The sequence below is a fragment of the Pelodiscus sinensis genome, chromosome 2, assembly GCF_052426305.1.
Source record: "Pelodiscus sinensis isolate ZL-2025 chromosome 2, ASM5242630v1, whole genome shotgun sequence".
Lineage (NCBI taxonomy): Eukaryota > Metazoa > Chordata > Testudines > Trionychidae > Pelodiscus > Pelodiscus sinensis.
In genome coordinates this window covers 183,468,209-183,488,084 of record NC_143053.1, presented here as the reverse complement: position 1 = coordinate 183,488,084, position 19,876 = coordinate 183,468,209, and the positions used below count along the sequence as shown (strand labels likewise).

The following is a 19,876-nucleotide window of genomic DNA, read 5'->3' as shown; positions in this document are numbered from 1 at the left end:
TGGACACTTTATTTACCTGCACATCCACAAGTATTGTAGCTGCTGTTGGCAGTATATCGCCGTTCTTGGCCAATGGGAGCTGCAGGAAGCAGTGTGCCATTCCATGTCGTTTCCTGCACCTTCCATTGGCTGGGAGCAGCAATTTGCAACTAACAGAAGCTGCAAGCGGCTGTACCTGAAGAAGCACAAGTAACTCATCAGAGGCTAACTGTGGAGACTCGTGTCCAGGCTGCTTATTGCCCACCCTTGCAATACACTGAAATGGTAGCAGTGCGGGTATACCACTTTCTGTACGGTACTAAGAAAATCACTGAAACCAAAGATTTCAGAGGCTGCTACTAACTTTTATGGACTTGCATTATTTTTGTAATTTAGGTTGTTCTCTTAAGCTAAAATTAAAAAAAAAATATATGAATCACAATGTACAGAGAAGTTAGCATTTTAGCAAGTTATCACAATAATGCACAATGAAACAGGGTTGCTATATTTTTAGTCCTGTGCTATATTATTTTGTTTCCCTTTTTATGTAGTATGATAGTTTTTATTTAGATGTTCACATATTATTCTTTTAACAGAACCCCTGCTTAACTCAGTGTTCACTTCACTCACCATTATCCCCCATCCTGGTCTACTACAGGGGTCTCAAACTCCCAGCCCGTTGGCCACTCCCTGCCAAAACAATTGTGCAATTCAATTCAGAATTCCAGGTGCAGAGGGGCTGTCTGTTACTGTTCCCCAAGCCCTGCCCCTTCCCAACACTACCTCGCCTTCTTCCTCCCATGGTACCACGTCCCCAAGAACATAGCTTCCAGGATTACTAGGAGGGACCTGGAGTGAGGGGGCTACAGTTGTCAGCCCCTCCCCGCCCCCCATTCTCCCATGATCCCTGCAGTGGCAGGAGGTTTGGGGAAGCGTAACACAGTGAAGTGAGTGTGCTGCGCTTTCTCATGGCTCCTGCCCCCACAGCAGGGAATGAGGGGGCTTGACCATTCCAGGGGCCCCCATGCTGTTAGTTCCAGTGCCAGGCACCATAGTGGCTAGGAACAGGAATTGCCAAGAATATCTTGCTCAGTTTCTACACCCTGGAATAGATCATGTTCATTATAGGTGGATTCTTTGTAGTTATAAGCAGAGGTGAAAGAGACTTAAATTTCTTACAGGTATCCCTCTAGTCCTCTGACCCGAGGCCCTTCCCAGAGGTCAGTGCAAAATGACAGTACCTGTACAAATTTAAGTTACTTTCACAGTTGGTCCAATTTGAACTGTTTTTTCACAGGAACATGAGCAACAGCAAATTCTTGGTGACATACTGTCTCTCCTGCCAAATTGTAAGTCATTACTCCAAGGTATGAAGGTGCTAGAGCTTCTGAATAAAGCATTTGTAAAAATGTTGGTAACATATGTAATAAAATATATATTTTTCCCTGTCCTTGCTCTTGGAAATGGCTCAGTTCTTTTTGCTGAAACGTTCAAAAAATTTCAGCCTGAGGCAGACAGCTGGCATAGAAAATGTCAGCCAAAAAAGTTAGTTTGACAGAGTAACAAGGAATTGAACAGTGTTTTATAATGGGAAGTGTTGGACAAGCTTAACTATAGACAGGATTATATGCTCATGTTATCTGCCTTACCTCTATAATGCATTTATGCACTGTAAATGCAACAGCCACGCTTAATGTAGGTCCTGCCACTCTTTAGAGCTGATTTATTTACCATTTCTTCTTAAGTGTTTCTTTTCTGATTGTTGAAAAAAAGATTAAACTTTAGGCCTGGAGACTATCATCTGTTTTCTTTACCATCCTGAAAAGTTAGAGCTAATTTCTTTGGCACTTTATTACCAATTCAAAAATACTTTTGCAAAATGTCTCCAAGTGTCTTTTTATATTAAACATAGAAAAAGCAACATTTTATATACATGTAATGCGTGTATGTGTGTCTATAATATAGCTGCCCACACATGCTCATAATATGCAAGTAAATTTAATCTTGGTTGCTTTGCAAAATTTTGATTTCCAAATACAAACAAGTTGCCAATTCCGGATGTGAATTTGCATGGTATAGTAGTAAACCTATAGCTCATTTATAAAAGTATAATTTCTTGATTTGCTCTTCTGTGGTTGAATTTTAATAAGATAAACATTTGTCACTGTCTGACAGTTAATGGCAGCATCAAAATCACTGAGTGACTAAGGTGACAAGTTACATTGACATGTCAGGTTTTTATTACTGCCCTTGGCGCTTAAGGATCTTGTATTAAGTGATATTTAATGAAGACTCATTCTGTTTGTCAGTCCCATGACATATTTATGATGGAAGGAATAATGTCCAGATGTCAACTTAAGATAAGAAGATTGCAGTAGGTATTACCTGTGTTAATAGCACAGAAGTAGTCTGAGGAGATGTAGGCAAATCAAATTGCATGTTTTATCAGGCTGCCAGATGGGGCTTAGGCAATTTTATGTGAAAATTCATGCACTGTAACTCAGTAATTCATGGGTCATGTTTGGAAAAAGCTCACTTATGGGGATTTACTACATTTGCTCCAAATTTCTTTAGTTTGTATAAGATTCTGTCATGTTTAACTACAGATACTATGACTTTACAAACATGCAGCAGTAAACAGCAAATTATTGTAAAAAATATGAAGACATTTCAGTTTCAGCTTGGAATGTACCTTAATTTATTCAACAGTCACTGGAAACTCCATAATTTTGCTTCAATAACATATAGTAATGTTCTCCATATGCACAAAAGGCTCCTTCAGATACAGGTATATTCTTTAGTTCCTGGTTTGAATATATGAAAATGTACACTTATTTGATACACATACATTTCTTTATTAAATACTAGCAGAAATACCTGGCGTCGCCTGGCAAAAATATAGTAAAAGGTGTGATGAACTAACTATGTCAATGACATTAACATAGCATATTTTATTGGAAAGACTTTTCTCTTATATATGACTTTAAGAAATTAACATAGCTAGTGATGTGCTTACAAAATGCATTTACATGCAACTCATTTCTTGCTAACAAAAGGCGTGGTGAAAGAACTATGTAAATTATGTTAACATAACATATTTTATTGGAAATACTTTTTCTTGTAGCATAGCGAAAGGATCTCATAGTTACAGTTTGTGATATGCTTAACAGAAGAGTCCAGCAAATGCATATGATCAGACGCTACTAAAAGCTAATTAGTGACCCAATCGGGACTCTGGGGGACCCGATTTTGAGCTATAACCAATCCAGTTATTGAAGTTAGGAAATCAGTAGTATCCGTTCAAAATTTGGTGATTCCCAGCAAATGCCTATGATCAGGCGCTACTAAAAGCTAATCGGTGGCCCCATTGGGGCTCTGGGGGACCCAATTTCGAGATGTAACCAATGCAGTTATTTAAGTTAGGAAATCAGTAGTATCCATTCAAAATTTGGTGTTTCTTACTCTTATCATTTCGGAGAGCTAAGCTAATTATCAATGGGCCCAATTGGGACTCTGGGGGAACCCGGGGAGTGGATTTTGAGCTATAATCAATGCAGTTATTTAAGTTAGGAAATCAGTAGTATCCATGCAAAATTTGGTGTTTCTAGCTCTTACTGTTTTGGAGATCTTTCAGAACAAACAAACTAACTTTTGGAAATGTTTATAAGATTTCAACAAGAACATCTCCTTAAGAGTAATATTCACTTCTCTAGCTTGTTCTCACAAAGTGTTTTCCAAAAATTAATTAAGTAGGAGCAGATAGAGATAGGTCTGAGTGTCAAATCCTGCCATGACTTAATCACATGCTTTACTTTATGTACACAGATAGCCCCATTGAGTTTGCAGGATTGTGGAAGTTTAGGTCCTTTAGAACCAATCTTTGACCTCAACGTTCGGTGATTTTGAATCTGAAATTTTGGTTCGACCCCTGTAGTCAGTATTTGTACTTTTCAGTTTGGCAGACTTCAGGTCCTTGCCTGTCTCTAGCTGGTGGAATTATCGCAATTTTATATATGGGAAGATGGAGGCATACAAAAGATAAAGCGGCTTGCTCATGCTCACACAGCAAAGCAGTAGCAAAATTATGAATACAAGCTGGATCTTGTGACATCCTGTTTCATGCTTAAATTTTTAACTTATGCAGCTTCTCAATAGTGTTTATAAAATCTATTATGTAATTTTTCCCCTATACATTTGATATTCTACAATAAGACATAATAGTGAAAATATGTCAAGAAAAAAATAGCACAGTAACTGAACAAAAGTATTTTCTTAAACATTGCAGGATTAGAAACAATATTTTTTGCAAACAGACCTGAGATCATGTACAATGGTATTAGACCATTTTAATATCTGGTGTGTTTGCCATTATTTTATTGTAGTATTTTTATATTTACTTAGAATCATAGGACACTAGCACTGGAAGAGACCTCAAGAGGTCCTCGAGTCCAGTCCCCTGCCCTCACGGCAGAGCCAAGCATAGTCTAGATCATCCCTGATAGCTGTCTATCCAACCTGTTCTTAAATATCCCCAGTGATGGAGATTCCACAACCTCCATAGGCAATTTTATTCCAGTGTTTAATCACCTTGACAGTTAGGAAGTGTTTCCTAATGTCCAGCCTAAACCTCCCTTGCTGCAATTTAAGCCCATTGCTTCTTGTCCTATCATCACAGGCCAAGGAGAACAATTTTTCTTCCTTCTCCTTGTAATAGTATCCCTTTCAGATACTTGAATAGTATCCCTTTTAGATACTTGAAAATCACTATCATGAACTCTCTGTCATCTCTTTTTCTAAACTAAACAAGACCAATTCTTTCAGTCTTCCCTCATAGGTCATGTTCTCTAGACCTTTAATAATTTGTGTTGCTCTTCTCTGGACCTTCTCCTTTTTCTACACATCTTTCTTGAAATGTGGTGCCCAAAACTAGACTCCAATTGAGGCCTAATCAGCACAGAGTAGAGTGGAAGAATGACTTCTTGAGTTTTGCTCACAACACTCCTGTTAATGCATCCCAGAATCATGTTTGGATTTTTTTGCAACAGTGTCACACTGTTGACTTATGTTTAACTTGTCGTTCACTATGATCCCAAGATCCCTTTCAGCAGTACTCCTTCATAGACAAACACTTCTCATTCTGTATGTATGAAACAGATTGTTCCTTCCTAAGAGGAGTACTTTGCATTTGTCCTTATTAAACTTCATCCTGTTTACTTCAGACCATTTCTCTAGTTTGTCCAGATCATTTTGAATTTTGCCCTTATTCTCCAAAGCACTTGCAGCCAGGGGCGGTCCGTGAGCCTAGGCAAGCTAGGCAGCTGCCTAGGGTGCCACTGGCTCGGGCACCCGATGATGACATCATGGGGCGCCCCGGCGCCCAGTGATGACGTCACATCCATTGATGGCCGTGCAGGCAGGGGTACTGCAATCGGCTCCCCGCCTAGGGCACCAGCTGCAGCAGTCGGCCTCAGGCCACTCTTGCTTGCAGCCCCTCCTAACTTGGTATCATCTGCAAACTTAATAATCGTACTCTCTATGCCATCATCTAAATAATTGAAGATATTGAACAGAACCAGTCCCAATACAGTCCCCTGCGGAACCTCACTTGTTATGCCCTTCCAGCAGGATTGTGAACCGTTAATAACTACTCTCTGAGAATGGTATCAGAGGGGTAGCCATGTTAGTCTGAATCTGCAAAAGCGACAAAAAGTCCTGTGGCACCTTATAGACTAACAGATTTAATGGAGCATAAGCTTTCGTGGGCAAAGACCCACTTCGTCAGATACATGGGACATACATCTGACAAAGTGGGTCTTTGCCCATGAAAGCTTATGCTCCCATAAATCTGCCACAAGGTGCTACAGGACTTTTAGTCTCTGAGAATGGTTATCCAGTCAGTTATAGACTTACCTTATAGTTGCCCCATCTAGATTGTATTTCCCTAGTTTATTGATAAGAAGGTCATGTGAGACTGTGTCAAATGCCTTACTAAAGTCTAGGTATACCACCGTTTGTCCCTTATCCAAAAGGCTTGATATCCTATCAAAGAAAGCTATTAGATTGGTTTTTTTTACAAATCCATGCTGGCTGTTACCTATCACCTTATTTTCTTCCAGGTGTTTATAGATGAATTCCTTACTGACTCCATTATCTTCCCTGGCACAGAAGTTAAACTCTATAGTTTCCTGGGTTGTTCTTATTTCCCTTTTATAGATGAGCACTATATTTGTCCTTTTCCAGTCTTCTGGAATCTCTCCCGACTTACTTGATATTGCCTGATCACTTCATATTGCAAAGCCAGATCAAACTTATTCTAGTTAAATGTTTGGCATTGACATGTCACAGTAGGAACTTACAACAGTGGGTGAAACTTTATTTGACTAATATTTTTGTTAATTGGGGGCGGGAATCTTTTTCAGAAAAGTCCTGAAGGAAATCTCAGTTGGAGACCTCAAGCCGAATGAAACAGTTGAAGCAAATGTAGAAGCACAACTACTCTCCAAGCTAGATCACCCAGCCATTGTCAAGTTTTATGCAAGCTTTGTGGAACGAGAGAGTTTCTGCATCATCACTGAATACTGTGAGGTAAAACTTCTTGTAGAATATTTTGAACAAATTAGAGGTAGTGTGTTTCTCAAAATAGGCCTTTTAGAAGATTTATTTTGTAACTTATTTATCTGCAGTATCACCTGCTGTTTAGGTGGCACATTCTAACCACTTAAAAAGGATGGTCCCTGCTCTGTGGAGCTCATGAAGGATGCTACAGTAGTAGAGTGGGATATGAAATGAGGGCCTGAATAAAATATTTGGCTGTGATATTGGATGCACAACTTGCTTGTCCATTACAAAGTATGTTATTCATTTTTAAATGCAAATATATCTTTAGCTCACGCAAATTTGCTGTCATCCCACTTAAGCTTCTATTGCCATTTTTTGCAAGTCCCACATTTGTTCCATGGCAAGTAGAGAGGCATAGATAAAAGATATTGTAAGGCTTTAAAATGAAATTAGAAAAACCCCACACCCAGCCTTTTAATAACCTTTCAAAATTTTTCACACAGCTTTTCACACAGCTCAAAATGTGCAGCTATTTTATATACTTTAATCTGTAAAATGGCTATTACTACCTAGCTAGTATTTAGGATGTGAATGCTTAACTGGGTGATGCTTACTGGTTATGGTTAATTGGTGGGTTGGAGCAGCTCCCTACCCGAAGTGGGCAGAGGGTGCTCTAGCCCAGCAAGAGCAGTCCCTGGATCCCCACCTGTCCCTTGTTTAATTGGTTAACTGGTTAAATAAAACATTTAACCAGTTAACTGATTAATTAGGATTTGTATATCCCTAGTTACTATCACAAATGGATTTTGTGCTGGCAAATTACATTGTTGCAAGCATCCAAATCTGATTTTAACAATTAAGAAAATAAAATCCCATCAAATCAGAAACTAATTTACTCTTTAAAATATACTTTTTTGAAAATTAAGTGTACTTTTATTGTTAAACTGTTTTCTTTCTCTGAAATGTTGGATTATGTTCTTGAAATGACATAATTATTCAAAGTTGTGAGGCAGTAAATAAGTGTAATTCTATAACTCCAAGGTGTATTACAAAAAGATCCTGGTAAGTTACAAATAACATTTGATGGGACATCTGTTTTATTGTCAGATATCAATGGAACCGACATATGAAATTAGGGAAAGTCAAGTCCAGGTCCTAGATTCTTCCCTGCATTTAGGCCCTTTTTAACTGTGTCATTGGTGCAAAGTGTCCCTGAAGCCAGAGTAACTGGTCACTGGCACATCACACCAATGTAGGGGTTTTCTTTCCCTGCAATGTTGTAGTCTGCATAATGGCTTCTATACTCAGCCTCTTCTTCATGCTGGTTTATAGAAAATGACCGAGCAAAAGGGGCATGGCCGGGACCATCCCACTACACCCAAGCAATCACTGGCTGCTTTAATTTGCCTTGGGGCTACATATGTAACCTGGATAAGAAAAAGCAGGCTTTAGGCCACTCTAATGTGGACTAGGGGACCAGAAAATATATTTCTACATTTGCCTAACTCTGATAAATCTTAATATCCAGTTCCACTGACAGAGACTAACACCTAAAAGATCTTTATTAGGCATTCTTAAAACTTAAATACCCACCTGGGGAAGTGAGGAAACAGATTGACAGTCAGACAAGTAACCAGAAGTCACCTACTTCAGGACAGGCCCAACAAGTAAAATAATAGAACACCACTGGCCATCATCTACAGCCCCCAGCTTAAACCCCTTCAGTGCATCATTGACAATCTACAACCTATCCTGGAAAATCATAGAGAATCATAGAATCCTAAGGCTGGAAGAGACCCCAAGAGGTCATCGAGTCCAGCCCTCTGCCCAAAGGAGGACCAGTCCCAACTAAATCATCCCAGCCAGGGCTTTGTCAAGCCAGGACTTAAAAATTTCTAGGGATGGAGATTGCACAACCTCCCTAGGTAACTCATTCCAGTGCTCCACCACTCTCCTAGTGAAATAGTTTTTCCTAATATCCAAACTAGATCTCTCCCACTGTAACTTGAGACCATTGCTTCTTGTTCAGCCCAAATCCCTCAGTCTCTCCTTGTAGGTCATGTACTCCAGCCCCCTCATTATTTTAGTTGCCCTCCGCTGGACCCTCTTCAATGTGTCCACATCCTTTCTATAGTTGGGTGGGGCAGAACTGGACGCAATACTCGAGATGTGGCCTCACCAGTGCCAAATAAAGGGGAATAATCTCTTCTGTAGATCTGCTGGAAATGCTCCTCCTAATGCACCCTAATATGCCATTAGGGAAAAAGGGAAATAAGAAACTCAGGAAACTACAGATCAGTCAGTTTAACTTCTGTGCCAGGAAAGATAATGGAGTAAGTAATGAAGGAGTTCATCTGCAAACACCTGGAAGATTAATAAGGTGTTAGGTAACAGCCAACATGGATTTGTAAAGAACAAATCATGTCAAACCAATCGGATAGCTTTCTTTGATAGGATAATGAGTCTTGTGGATAAGGGAGAAGCGGTGGATGTGGCATACCTAGACTTTAGTAAGGCATTTCATACAGTCTTGCATGATATTCTTATCAATAAACTAGGTAAATACAACTTAAATGGGGCTACTATAAGATGGCTGCATAACTGGCTGGATAACCATTCTCAGTTACTAACGGTTTACAATACTGCTGGAAAGGCATAACAAGTGGAGTTTTGGAGAGGTCTGTTTTGGGACCCGTTCTATTCAATGTCTTCATCAACAATTCAGATATTGGCATAGAAAGTATGCTTCTTAGGTTTGCAGACGATACAAAGCAGCGCAGGGTTGCAACTGCTTTGGATGATAGGGTCATAATTCAAATTTATCTGGACAAATTGGAGAAATGATCTGAGGTAAATAGGATGAAGTTTAATAAATACAAATGCAAAGTATTCCACTTAGGAAGGAACAATCAGTTTCACACATACAGAATAGGAAGCGACTGTATAGGGGGCAGTACTGCAGAAAGGGATCTAGAGGTCATAGTGGACCACAAGCTAAATACGAGTCAACAGTGTGACGCTGTTACAAAGAAAAGCAAACATGATTCTGGGATGAATTAACAGGAATGTTGTGAGCAAGACATGAGAAGTCATTCTTCCACTCTACTCTGTGCTGATTAGGCTTCAGTTGGAGTATTGTGTCTAGTTCTGGACACCACATTTCAAGAAAGATGTGTAGAAATTGGAGAAGGTCTAGAGAAGAGTAACAAAAATTATTAAAGGTCTAGAGAAAATGACCTATGAAGGAAAACTGAAATAATTGGGCTTCTTTAGTTTGGAAAAGAGAAGACTGAGAGTGGACATGGTAGCAGTTTTCAGGTATCTAAAAGGGTGTCATGAGGAGGGAGAAAACGTGTTCATCTTGGCCTCTGAGGATAGAACAAGAAGCAATGGGCTTCAACCTAAACCTCCCTTGCTGCAGTTTGACATTAGGAAAAACTTCCTGTCAGGGTAGTCAAACACTGGAATAAGTTGCCTAGGGAAGTTGTGGAATCTCCATCTCTGGAGATAGTTAAGAGCAGGTTAGACAGACAGCTATCAGAGATGGTCTAGACAGTACTGGGTCCTGCCATGAGGGCAGAGAACTGGACTTGATGACCTCTCGAGGTCCCTTCCAGTTCTAGTGTTCTATGATTAGCCTTCTTGGTTACAAGGGCACACTGTTGACTCGCATCCAGCTTCTCAGCCACTGTAATCCCCAGATCCTTTTCTGCTAAACTACTACTTAGCCGGTCAGTCCCCAATTTGTAACAGTGCTTGGGATTCTTCCATCCCAAGTGTAAGACTCTGCACTTGTCCTTGTTGACCCTCATCAGATTTCTTTTGGCCCAATCCTCCAATTTGTCTAGGTCACTCTGGACCCTAACCCTGACCTCCAACTTATCTACCTCTCCCCTAGCCAAGTATGATCTGTGAACTTACTGAGGGTGCAATCCATCTCCTCATTCAGGTCATTAATAAAGATATTGAACAAAACCAGCCTTAGAACTGGATCTTTGGAACACTCTGCTTGAAACTCACTGCCAACCAGACATTGAGTCATTGATTGCTACCCCTTGGACCCAACAATCTAGACAGCTTTCTATCCAACCTATAGTCCATTTATTCAATCCACACTTTCTTAATTTGCTGGCAAGAATACAGTATCAAAAGCTGTATCAAAAGCCAGGAGAACGTATCAAAAGCTTTGCTGAAGCCAAGGTCTATCACTTCACATCCAAAATGATCCCTCACTCTCAGACCTTGGGAGACAGGCCAATCCTTGCCTACAGATAGTGCCCCCGCCTGAAGCAAATTGTTTCCAGCAGCCACACATCACACCACAGATACACTCACCAGGAACCTACCCCTGCAACAAACCCCGTTGCCAACTCTGTCCACATATGTATTCAAGTGACACTATTGCAGGATGTAACCGCATAAACCACAACATCATAAAACTGCACATCCTTTAATATGATATATGAAATGCCCCTCTGCCATGTATATTGGCCAAACTGAACAGTCTCTATGACAAAGCATATGTGCACACAAATCAGACATCAGAAGTGGTAACACACATAAACCCGTAGGGGAATGTTTTAACCTACGTGGTCACTAAATCATAGATTTAGAAGTAGCTTTCTTCTACAAAGGAATTTCACTAACCAATTACAGAGAGAGTCTGCAGAACTGGATTTCATCTGCAGATATGACATCGTTACCCTGGACTTGAACAAAGACATTAAGTGGGTGGTGCATTACAAAGCCAGTTTCTCCTGCCTTTAACATCTGCATTTCCACCTCAAAAGCTATGTATGGGACACATCCAGCCCACTTAATTAGCCTCATTAACACAGGTCATACAATTGACAAGTGTTGGTTAGTCTCTAAGGTGCCACAGGACTACTTGTTGTTCGTAATATGTAATGAATGAGATTCAGAGCTTTTTATCTAAAGGTTATCCGTTTAAATCCTACCTAAATTAACAGTGAGCAAAATTTGCTGCCACCTGATGGGTGTTTGGAAGCGTACTGTGTTATATGCCCAGTTTCTCGTCACAAAACTACTACTACAATTGGCAGTAATTGGTATCCTAGATCAGCGATTCCCAACCTTTTTTGTATTGTGGATCAGCAAACCCATTCATAATCTTTGGACAGAGTAGTAAAATTTTATTTGTATATTTGCATTTTCATAATGCAAATAATGAATCTGTAAATAAAATGTTGCTTGTTCACCTCGCTGCAACCCAATCCCTTGCTTCCCAGTGCCTAACACCCCTTGACCACCACTCTAACCCCCATGCCCTTTGACCCTTTAACGTCTGACCCTACAGCATATGCCAACAACCTCTTGCCCGATGACCCCACCAAACTCTCACCCAACATCGTTTTGTGCTTTGACCTCGCCTACCCCTGCACTCCCCAGAGCAAGGCTTCCCCCTCTAGGGAACATGGCCATTACTGCCATGTGGGCAGCGGGAGGGGCCATTGGCGGCATGCACGCTCCCTCCTCCTTTGTACCTCCTCTCTTCCCAAGCACGTCCAGCTCCCTCCCCAGTCAGCAGAAAGGTTCCCATAGAGTTGTTTCCCCTGTCTTGCCACAAACTTCCTGAGTGTCCTTTGGCAAGTCACTTAAGGTAAAATTTTCACAAGTGACTAAGGCACTTAGGAGTCTCCGACCTACTGACTCTCAATGATTTACACTGCTCAGTCACCTCCTTGTTTGTGACCGTGTGTCCCTCTGCGGTTGTGGATAGGGAGCGCGGAGCCCCAGTTGGGTTACCATCTTATCTAGGTGGGAGGAGGAGAAAAGAGGGAGGTGCCTCCTGCTCCACCTCCTCAGCCCCAGCGCCGCTGCCAGGCAAAATCTCACGGACGGGCACCCGTCCACAGACTGGTGGTTGGGAACCACTGCCCTACCTGGCAAGTTCAGAAGAAAAATCAAGCATTAAGTTAGTATGGTAAAATGAGCTATTGTTTCATTCCTTGTTCTGTTTTCTTCAAAGTACTGTGGCTTTGAGCCTTTTGATGGAGTAATGAGGTGCAACCCTTCAGTGCAGCACCTGATGTTATGTTTGTTCTATGAATAACAGAGTAATCCAGTCTGGCACATTTCATTAGTGCTAACCACATTTGCAATTATAGAAGAGAAGAGAGTGTATTCTGGTCTGTTTTTGTGAACTTCCTTGATGTGTGTCCCATTTCAAATATTTTACAGCAGTATAAAAATAATCTGTGTAAGATTTACATGAAGAATTCTGTTCTATTTTGTGACCTAAAACTGGACATCAGTGAAAGATAGTTCTTAAAAACAATAATAGATTAACTTCCCCCAAATTACATATGATTTTTAATAAAACAATGACATGTAAAACATAAGTCATTACCTTCTCAAAATAAAAATAACATAATTTCCTTTCTCCAGTATGGTTTCAGTTCATCCTAAAATACACATTCTCTCAGAAAAATTAGAAATTCTAGGCACGAATGCCTGTTCATGTTATCAATCATAAAAGCCAAAAAAGCAAATCTTGTTTCAAAATACAGGCAGTCCCCGGGTTACGTACAAGATAGGGACTGTAGGTTTGTTCTTAAGTTGAATCTGTATGTAAGTCGGAACTGGCGTCCAGATTCAGCCACTGCTGAAACTGATCAGTTTCAACAGCGGCTGAATCTGGACGCCAGTTCTGACTTACATACAGATTCAACTTAAGAACCCCAGGCATCCCCAAGTCAGCTGCTGCTGAGACTGATCAGCCGCTGATTCCAGGAAGCCCGGGGCAGGAGCTTCCTGTAGTCAGCCACTGGTCAGTTTCAGCAGCGGCTGACTTGGGGACGCCTGGGGCAGAGCAGCTGGGGTGCTGCTGGGTTGGTCCCGTAGCGCCGCCGCTCCTCGGCGCTACGGGACCAACCCAGCAGCACCCAAGCTGCTCTGCCCCAGGCGTCCTGATTCAGCCACTGCTGAAACTGACCAGCAGTGGCTGAATCAGGACGCCTGGGGCAGAACAGCCGGGGTGCTGCCGGGTTGGTCCCGTAGCGCCCAGAGTGGCGCTACAGGACCAGCCGGCAGCGCCCCAGCTGCTGTACCACAGGCATCCGGAACAAAGCCGCGGAGCACGGGGGCAGCAGGACAGCCCAGACGCGCCGTGGCTGTCCTGCTGCCCTCGGGCTCCACGGCTTTGCTCTGCTTTGCTCCCTGTCCCCCTGGTCTGCAGACCAGGGGGATGGGGAGCAAAGCGGCAGAACATGCGGGCAGCGGACAGCCCAGACTGCCCGCGTGTTCCGCCGCTTTGCTCCCCGTCCCCCTGGTCTGAAGACCAGGGAGACGGGGAGCAAAGCCGCGGAGCACACGGGCAGCGGACAGCCCAGATGCGTCTGTGCTGCCCGCGTGTTCCGCCGCTTTGCTCCCCGTCCCCCTGGTCTGCAGACCAGGGAGACGGGGAGCAAAGCAGAGCAAAGCCGCGGAGCACGCGGGCAGCGGACAGCCCAGACGCGTCTGGGCTGTCCGCTGCCCGCGTGGTCCGCCGCTTTGCTTCCTCTCCCTGGTCTGCTGGAGACCAGGGAGAGGGCCCCGTTTGTAACTGCGGATCCGACGTAAGTCGGATCCGCGTAACTTGGGGACTACCTGTAGTTATTACTGCATGTTATACAAAATTCATGAAATTTAAATGTCTGAAGTAGCTTGACATCTTCCCTGTCCTGTGCTTTATTTCCTTCTCTCCAGAACATTAATATACTGACCTTCCCAAACACAAAATAGGAAGAATGAACTTCTTCAGCGTTTCTCAGCAACAACATTTCAGGGTTGTTTTTCTTGAGCAGTTTTTCCTAAAGTACTGACTTTTTACATAAAATTAAACTTAGGGCAATTTGTAAGTTATTGGAGCCAATCATTTTAGTTTGACGGGAGAGCTGAACATTCTTTCAAAATTATCGAAGGCCGCAATCATCACTTTTGGCCAGGTTCTGTGTCCATTTTCACTCCTTATGCATTGCTTAGACCATGCAAAGGGAATGGAAACTGCCCACAAGTCTCCTGCCTGGAGTCCTTCAACACAGGTGAGAACCCAAAAGGTATGGAACTCCTCAGCTCTTTAGATATCTCCAATTGGAAGATTATTTTCCTCTTAGACTTCATGTATTTTGAAAAATTGTAGTAAACAGAATTTTTAGAAAGCTACAGCGATAAAGATCAGCATTAGCTTTAAAAGATGTGTCATATAGCTAATATTCCTGTGGGTCTTGGATAGCAACTGTGTCGTATGTTTTGGCATAAGAAAAAATGTTTATAACCTTCATATTAAAGATTCAAATATCCTCCTATATATCAGGGTCGAGATCTAGATTGCAAAATTCAAGAATACAAAAAAGCTGGGAAAATATTCACTGAAAGCCAGATAATAGAATGGTTTATACAGTTGTTGCTTGGAGTCAACTATATGCATGAAAGGTACAGTAATTTACTTTAATATGGAAACATTTGTGATATAACAGAGCAGACTTATACCTAATATTCAAATTGAAATGTAATTGCTATTTTTCTTTGATATAAAGCCCTATACAACCATTCTGAATTAATATACTGTGTGCAGTGGAACCAATAGCCTCACTGGGCCCTGTAAGGGGTGGGGCCCCGGTACCACTCTCATAGCGCACGGCATCGATTGGCAGTGTGATGTCACTGATCCCCCAACACAGCTGGTCTTTGTTTTTCCATACCAGAGATTCCTCCCACTCTGAGCACTTGGTCTTGAGGTGCAGTGGTCGGCGATAGGTCATCAATCCGCCAATTCCTAGTCACTGGCTAATGTTCGATCACCACTGGGCTCTGAACAACCATTGCTGATGCCAGGCCAAGACCCCACTCTGATGGTGTCATTGGCACTACAAACCTCCTCATGGTCTCAAAGTCAGTGGTCAGCAGACTTGTACTCTTAAAACCAATGGTGGTTCATGCAGCCATCTCAACCCACATGTTTGATAGTGGAGGACATCGGCGACAGCATCACATCTTCAGCTTGAGGAAGAAGTTCTGGAGGAGACCATGCCTCATGCCTATGAACAACCCAATATCGGACCACCCAGAGAGATGGGAGCACCCATGGTACTGGTTTTGTCCTCATTGTCACTGGGCAAGGCCATTTTGACTCCCCCCTCATCCAGTTCTGCCAAATGATGGCAAGGTTCATCAGGAGCTGCTATAGAGAGTTGTACTGAATCTGGACCTCCAGGAAAAGGAATTGGAGGCACCATTGGACTCCCTTTCCTGTGTTCTTAGCTCTATAGCACCAGCAAGGGTGGCATTGTCCCTACATGAAGGAGATTTGAAAATAATAATTGCCTTGTGGAAAATCTCCTCTTCCCTGCCCCTATCTCGAAAAGAGCTGAACAAAATCACTTTGTTCCAGGTAAAGGAAATGAGTACCTCTATACCCACCCAGCTCCTATTTCCCTCACTGTGGAAGCCATCAGCTAAAGGGATAGGTGGGGCCAGTCTAGACGTACCCCTGCAGAATAGGAACTCCAAAAGACTGGATTTATTTGTGTGAAAAATGTATTTGTCTTCCAGCTCACACTTTGGAGTGGCTAACCACCAACCCTTCCTTGGCCATTATGATTAGAATATGTGGCAGACCATAGTCAGGTTCAAGACATTATTCTCTGAAGGTTCCAGGCAGCCTTGAAAAGATCATGGTAGTGGCAAGAGTGGTCCTTCAGGCAGCTTTGGACACAGCTGACTTGGCGGCTGTAATTCTATGCAGTGAGCTTCCTGGCTGCTCCTCCCCAGCCTAACGACTGAAGCTCGGCAGTTGATGCAGGACTTTTCTTTTTATGGGCAGGCTGTGTTTGCAGAGTACAAATAGTAAGCGTGTGGCAGTTTGTCCGACCCGGGGTCCCTCCTCTAAGTCCGGGTGGGCCCTGCAAACCCTGTCCTGCCCAGCGTCCTGCCCGAAATCCCGAGAGTCAATTACTTCACTGTAGTAGTAAGGTTTTTATGCTCAGCCTGGTACCACCAGTCGGTTCGGGGCCTGTCCTCCTTGTCGCTCCCGGGGGGGAGACCCGGTCCCTCCCTCCCTCTCCCAGGGGCCCTAAGGAGCAAGGGTCTGTTTTGCCCTTACTCGGCTGATGGGGCATTTCCCTGGAACTCAACAGCCCACGGCTGCCAATGCCACCCTTCCCTGGGCTGCTTCCTGTCCCCCCCTGTGTCTTGAAACTCCCATGTTCTGCCTGGGGAACCTACCGCCTCTTGCCCGTGTCCTGCTTCTCCATCCAAAGGGCAGTCTCTAGATTGCCACTGCCGGTTTCCTCCATCTCTGGAAGGGGGGCCACTCGCCGCATCCCCCGGAGTCTCTCTACACTCCCGGTGCCCCTCCTCTCAGCAGTGGTTGGTTCTCTTTTGAACATCGCCACAGTCGGCCACAGCCTCACGGTGCCCCACCCCCACCTGTGTTCCGCCCTCCAGGCCGTGCCCCACCCTCTCGCATCAGGGCCGCACACAGGCGGCCCAGCTTCATGGGCCGCTGCGCCTTCCTCCTCCTTGCGCCGTTCTGCCCCCTCCAAGTGGGACAGTGGCCGGCGACGCACCAGCCTCAGTGCGGGCTCCTGTGAGCCCGTGACAAGCACCATAGCCTAAAGGACTCCTTCACAACTCTAAAAATCTTGGGGATGTATGTCTCTGCCCCAACCTCTAAGTGATTTAAGGCTCCAAAATCTCAGAGTCAGGGGAGCCAACAAGAGCCCCTTTCCAAGAAAAGCAAGGGCAACAAGTGATGCTGAAACCAGCTTCCATCATCCTCCACTCAGTCGGGCTCAACCCACGCTAAGCAAGATAAATAATATGGCATTGATGTTTTACATCAACAAGCAAAGGGGAATGCACTCAATGGCCCTCTGTCAAGCCTATGGACTTTGCTGTGTCATGCTTGAATTGTTAATCAGAAGCTGGTTGTTTTCACAGTTCTCCATCAGCAGCATTTTGTTTTTACAGCTACTTTCCATCTCCTTTTCTTGTATCATGTCTTAATTTAGAGTAGATGCCTTTTTGCACTTCAGGGTAGTCAGTCTGCACTCTCCATCTGGCCATCAGGGTCTCAGCACAAGGTTGCTGGGGTCTTACTTTTTCACTTCCTCGTTTGTAATTTTCTGGCATCTTTTCTCTTATCTACTCACATTGCATACCTACCTTGTTCTCACAAAGAACAGTGCAATGATTTCAGAAACAAACCTCTAATAGGACAGACAACTCTAGTAGAACAGAACAAAGCAATTTCCAATATTACTTCATCAGTAAAGAATATTGATCAAAGCAATTCCATCAAGTAAACTTATGCTACAGGATAAAACAATTGCAACCTATCTAAATCAATTTTACCATACATGTCTACATACAATTGCTCCCAGTAATGTGCAGACAGTTGAAATCCTGTTTGGATTAGATTTGCTTTGAACAAAGTTAGCCACCACGTGATGTTTTATGCAGCCATTTCCCACTAGCATAGTACCAAAATGGACAGTAATTTCTGGTATACAAACCCTGGTGGTGCAAATAGTTCTCCCACTTTCAGTGCACTAACTAGACACTGCTTAAGTGGCTTGTCTGGTCCCACTTTTCACATTTTACTACCCAGGGGTCAAGTTTGACCTAGAAGGGACTGGTTGCATGCTTAAAGTCAAGCATGTGCTAAAGTGCTTTGCTGGATCAGGACCCAAGCACTCAGCATCTTGCAGGATTGATCCCTAGGAGAGCAGACAGGAGTCTAAATTTCAGTATCTTCCCTTTTTTTCTTTTTTTATCAGTTATTTGTGGCCATCAGCAGCAGTGAAAACCATGGTGATGAACATGATATACTCTACTACAGATTGAACCTCCCAGATCCAGGACTCTCTGGTCTGGCAACATCTGTGGTCTGCCAGGGCCATGGATGTTGCTAGACCAAAGAGCTCTGGAGGCCAGGAGTGGGAGAACCAGGGATTGGGGAGTCCCAGCTGGGCCAACAGCAAATAGGCTGGGGAACCCCAGTGGCAGCAGGACCAGGCAGGGCTGGGGAACCCTCAGTGACAGTGGGGCCAGGCGGAGAGCGGGGAGCCTTGTCCCTTGCAAGGGACTCTTCAGTGGCAGCGGGGTCAGGTGGCAGCCAGGAAGCCCTGGCAGGGGAATCCCAGCGGCAGTGGGGCCAGTGTTGGCCTGGTGGCCCAGGGCTGGGAAAACCTGGGGTACCCCCCCAGTGGCAGGGTGTCCTGACAGGGAAATCCTGGGAACCCTTCACAGCAGCAGGGCCAGCAGCAGCCAGGTGGTCCTGGCCAGAAACCCCGAGAAACCCTGGCAGCAGCAGGCAAGCAGCAGGATGTGTAGAGCCCGATCCAGGCTAGCATTGGGAGCCCCAGGGAGAGAAACTGGCAGCAGGGCAGCTAGCTGGGGATCATTGACCTCCCCTGGTCCGGCAAACTCCCTGGTCTGTGACCGCTCAGGCAAAAGCCTCAGAGGCGCGGGACCCCCCTGCGGCTGCAGCTTCAGTCCGGGTGCCTGTGGTCTGCTGGGGACGGTCCCTAGCAGACCACAGGCACCCAGACTGAAGCAGCAGCAGCGGCGGTTCCCCGAATCTGGAAGCACAGGAAACAGGAAGGAGGGGGGAGGAGATGAGCCAGGCTGAATGAGAGCTACAGAGGGGAGCAGCAGCAGCATTGTAAAGAGGTTTCACCTTTGGTAAGTAAAGGCCTGTTGAAGTTTGTTAATAACTTGCTTGTATGATAGTTTGTTACTACCTTGCTTGCATGATACAATAAACAGGAATATTCATAATCAATTCATTCAATTTCACAACAAAATGAGAACTTTTTGTATGAATGAGAACTTTTTGTTTTGGAGCAGTTAAATTGCATACATCTATCTATATAGCTGAGCATGTGCTTACAGCTTAGCTGAAATTACTGGTTCAGTATTTGAAAATTCTGTTTTCAAAAGAATATGTTTTTGCTATCTTGAAAGATTTTTGCAATGACAGTGCAGCTCAGAAAGATTAGAAATGTTTGTCTTTTCTTGTGCCTCATAAATCTCAAAGGATATAATTATCTCATGGTGACCATACCACCTACTATGTATTGTACATAACTGGATGGGTTTTTTGGATTTGAACTTGACAGCTAAATTGTCTAGAATAAATGGATGCACATCTTATCTATCATTAGCATAATAGAAGAGAGAATAATGGTTTGCAGTGCTTAGGTTAGAGGAAGTTAGTGTGCTAACCACTGTTTGGTCTAGCAGTTGGAACACTTTGCATGTCCACATGGAAGATTGCTTTTAACACCATCAAGGCAGTCACACCATTGCTGAGATTTCTTTTGAGAAAAGATAA

The 19,876-nt window shown here is 43.6% G+C and overlaps 1 protein-coding gene across 6 annotated transcripts in view; it reads left to right on the top strand.

The window, feature by feature from the left end:
• The window catches only part of NEK11 (NIMA related kinase 11), a 214,479-nt gene that overhangs the window by 64,804 nt on the left and 129,799 nt on the right, over positions 1-19,876 (top strand). For all 6 annotated transcript variants that reach the window (XM_006117584.5, XM_089776602.1, XM_006117582.5 and 3 more), the window contains 2 exons: positions 6,399-6,564; positions 14,852-14,970. In XM_006117584.5, the coding sequence (XP_006117646.3) occupies positions 6,399-6,564; positions 14,852-14,970 (285 nt within the window). The remainder of the gene's footprint in view (positions 1-6,398; positions 6,565-14,851; positions 14,971-19,876) is intronic.